Source organism: Corylus avellana, chromosome ca1 (genome assembly GCF_901000735.1).
Source record: "Corylus avellana chromosome ca1, CavTom2PMs-1.0".
NCBI classification, from domain to species: domain Eukaryota; kingdom Viridiplantae; phylum Streptophyta; class Magnoliopsida; order Fagales; family Betulaceae; genus Corylus; species Corylus avellana.
In genome coordinates this window covers 17,017,305-17,021,032 of record NC_081541.1, presented here as the reverse complement: position 1 = coordinate 17,021,032, position 3,728 = coordinate 17,017,305, and the positions used below count along the sequence as shown (strand labels likewise).

The 3,728-nt window shown below is 37.7% G+C and overlaps 1 protein-coding gene across 1 annotated transcript; it reads left to right on the top strand.

The window, feature by feature from the left end:
• Positions 1-815: 815 nt before the first annotated feature.
• LOC132162898 (uncharacterized) lies at positions 816-3,045 on the top strand. The gene is made up of 5 exons (XM_059573136.1): positions 816-889; positions 979-1,071; positions 1,158-1,259; positions 1,365-1,493; positions 2,950-3,045. The coding sequence occupies exons 2-5, from the start codon at positions 994-996 to the stop codon at positions 3,043-3,045; spliced, it is 405 nt and encodes a 134-aa protein (XP_059429119.1). The 5' UTR covers positions 816-889; positions 979-993.
• The last annotated feature ends 683 nt before the right edge of the window (positions 3,046-3,728 follow it).

Here is a 3,728-nt window from a genome sequence, read left to right as displayed (position 1 = left end):
AAACATTATTAAAAAATACAAAGCAGGTCTGGAGGACACTGAGACAGAGGCCCAGGAACACATGGTTGGTGGGGCACAGGCCACGGATGACCCGCAGCCCACCAACCCTGCTCCCGACGCCCGGTTAGGCCCTCGGCAGGTCCGGATCATAAGTAAGTGTATATGCTTTAATGTCGTGCATATTTTGGTTTTAATTTACTTGTTACCTAGTATTGAATTCGAAATAACTTACCTTTCTATTTTTTAATTTGTTAGGTACTGATTCTGAAGGAAACACCGTTATTGAGGTGTTTACCATTCTTGATTCGCACAGGCGGCCGGGAGTCCCCCCCGGCAAACGGATCATTTTGGAGTACAATGCATCATTCCAGCCCGTTGGATTTAGTGCCGTGCGATTTAGACGGATGACCGGAGACATAGTTAGGAGCGGAAATTTTGTCCGAATACCGGACGATTGGACGAAGGTACCGGACCGTACCAAGGAGGATATTTGGGACGCCTTGATGGTATGTTTTTTAATAATAAGTTAAACACTAGTAATGTATATATGTATATATACGCTCTAAGTTGCAAATATATATGTGTGTTTAGTAAGTAAATGCATATACACATATTTTATGTTTTTTTTTAATTTATCAATGTTGAACTTGTGCAGGCATACTTTTTCGTTCCACCCGAGTACAACTTGGAAGCAGTAAAAAATGAAGCATTTAAGGATATGGGCTCCAAGCTGCGGACTTGGAGGCACGATCTTAAAAAAATTTGTGCCATTACGGAGGAAGATACGCCGGACACTATACGGGCAAGACTGGGGGGACAGACGCTAGGCGAGTACAATGCCGTCGACCTGGATATCTTATTGGAGAGATGGTGTACCCAGGAGAATAGGGTAGGTCATGAGTTAAATTCTTAGTGTTGTGTACTGTCATTTATTGTAATTGTATTGGTATTAACATATTAAAAGTGTTAACTGTGTAGGAGTATGCGGCGAAAATGAAGAGCTTGCGAGCATTAAATGATTCACCACATTGCACCGGATCAATGAGCTATGCCAGGTTGACACATGAGGAGGTACGTGTGTAATTTATCCTATATATATCTAACATTATATCATTTGATATATTTAAAAATAAATGTATGTCCTATTTTAAATGCAGGCCGAACGTTTGGGCCATCAACCTACTCGTGCACAAAATTATGTCAAGTCACACACGAAGAAGGGCGGTGGATATCCGAATGATATTGTGAAGGAGAGATGTGTATGCTATTCACTTTTCATATGTTGTTTTGCTTGTATATTTGATAAATTATTTGCGATTAACAGTTGTGCGACCCACTGACTCAATAATTAATGTGACATTCAGGAAAAGATGAATGAGCTTATACCCACCGACCCTGCAGCATCGTCTAGCATCACAGAGGGAACGGTCAGGTGGGCGCCAAACGACGCATTCGCCCAGGCAATGGGAAATAAGCCTGAGTATGCCGGTAGGGTTCGGATGGCTGGACCAAATATTCTGCCTGTGCGGGGGACCATACACTCATACTATACACCGTCACAGGCACGGTCAGGAAACGCCAGACACTCCACGATATCACAAGACACACTTGATAGAGCGCTTGACGCGGAGAGGGCGAAGCACAAGGAAGAGATAGATGCATTGTTGGCCGAGAACAATGCGCGGGTAGCCCAGCAAGTGGCGGAGCAGATGGTTGAGAACAATGCGCGGGTAGTGCGACAGGCAGCTGAACAGGAGGCTGAACGTCAGGCAAGGTTTGACGCCCGTTTTCGCCAACTTGAGGAAATGATCCGGTTTCACACCCCAGCAGACAATGCTTCCCCACCCTTTGCGATGGTGCGATCGTCGGTCGATAGTGGATCAGGTACTGACTTTTTTTAATAGTCAATTTAGTTTTATAACTGTCCCTATATATATATTTAGAATTTGGATATGTTGTAGTCATTCTAAATAATTAATGATGTTGTAAATCTTGCTTAAATTTGGTTTATATATCATGGTTGGTTTGGTGATGGATGTGGGTTAGGGTTTTGCATTTGAAGTGTTTATTTGTATTATGAGATGAACCACTATGGTCCTTGTAGAATATTAAGAATCTAGTGTATGTGATTGCATGAGAGTATGAAACGATCAAGTCCACAGTAGATGAATATCATAATTTTATGTAGTTAATTTATTTTGATTTGAATATATATAAACTCCTATGTGTTAATATCATCAACAAATTAAAATATTACGGGAAGATTATCAAAATGCTGCATGCATTATAAATATAATTCAAATTGTTGGCTTCAATTTGGTCTACTATGAAATAGTGTTGGTTGAGATAATTATTTAGAGTTATTCATGCACGTATAAATGGATATAACTGCATGGCACGAACCAATACATGCATATCAATATCATCAAGACCAGTTCTTCATAAACTTAATTTTGTAACTCTAAATATAAATAGATATAAATGCACTCAATGCTAGAGATGGTGCTTTTCCTTTGTGTTTATCATCTCTTCCATTGAACCCCCAACATTAATAACCTATATGGAAGTTCTATAATTGCAATGGAAAAAAGAAGAAGATCATATGTCTCACATAATTGCCATGGGAAAAACGAAGTTCATTTTCTCATGTCTATATATTATTGATTGCTCTGTGACCATGCATATATATATTGACTTAATTTTTTTCTAATTTTTTTTTATATGAATTTTCTGCTAACTTCAACGTTTTACCTATTTTAGTTATATCATTTACTGTGGAATAATTAACAACTGAGTTAGGTGAATATTCGGGCATTTTTCTTTCACTTTACCGACGTGATTGTTTGTATTCGGGCTCAATGATTGTTTGTATTATCATCTACCGTTAGTGGATTTTATTTGTTTGGTGGTTGTTTTATTGGTGAATATTGTTTGTTTTATCATTTGCAGGTAATGGACATCGTCGAGAGGATGCTATGGATGTCAATGATCGATAGTCTGGTTGAGAATTTGAGGCTATTCACTGTTGTGTATAAGTTGATGTAATTGTATTTGTGATTGGTGTATATTATGTTAGTATGTGACATTTTTGGTGTGTTGAAGTTAATTTTGGTGGATAGTTTGTGATTGGTGTATATTATGTTAGTATGTGCCATTTTGTGTGTGTTAAAGTTAGTTTTGGTGGATAGTTTGTGATTGGTGTATATTATGTTATTTGCGTCATTTTTGTGTGTTGAAGTTAGTTTTGGTGGATAGTTTGTGATTGGTGTATATTATGTTATTTGCGTCATTTTGGTGTGTTGAAGTTAGTTTTGGTGGATAGTTTGTGATTGGTGTATATATATTATGTTATTTGTGTCATTATGGTGTGTTGAAGTTAGTTTTGGTAGATAGTTTGTGATTGATGTTAATGGATATGATGTATGTTATTTGATGGAAAAATTGTATATTATTTGCATGGATTTGATGGATAGATTGAATATCAGGTGAACCGTAACACAAAAATCGGGTATAGTCCTGAAATAAATCACAAAAAATATAGAGGGGAGGGAAAAAAAAATTCAAAACGAACCAAATTCTTGACGTGTCAATTTTTGGCATGTCAAGAATTACTGACGTGTTAGTTATTGACACGTCAGTAATTCTTGACGTGTCAGTAGTTGACACGTGAGGAATTTCCTGACGTGTCAAAAATTGACACATCAAAAATTCTTGACATGCCAGTTTTT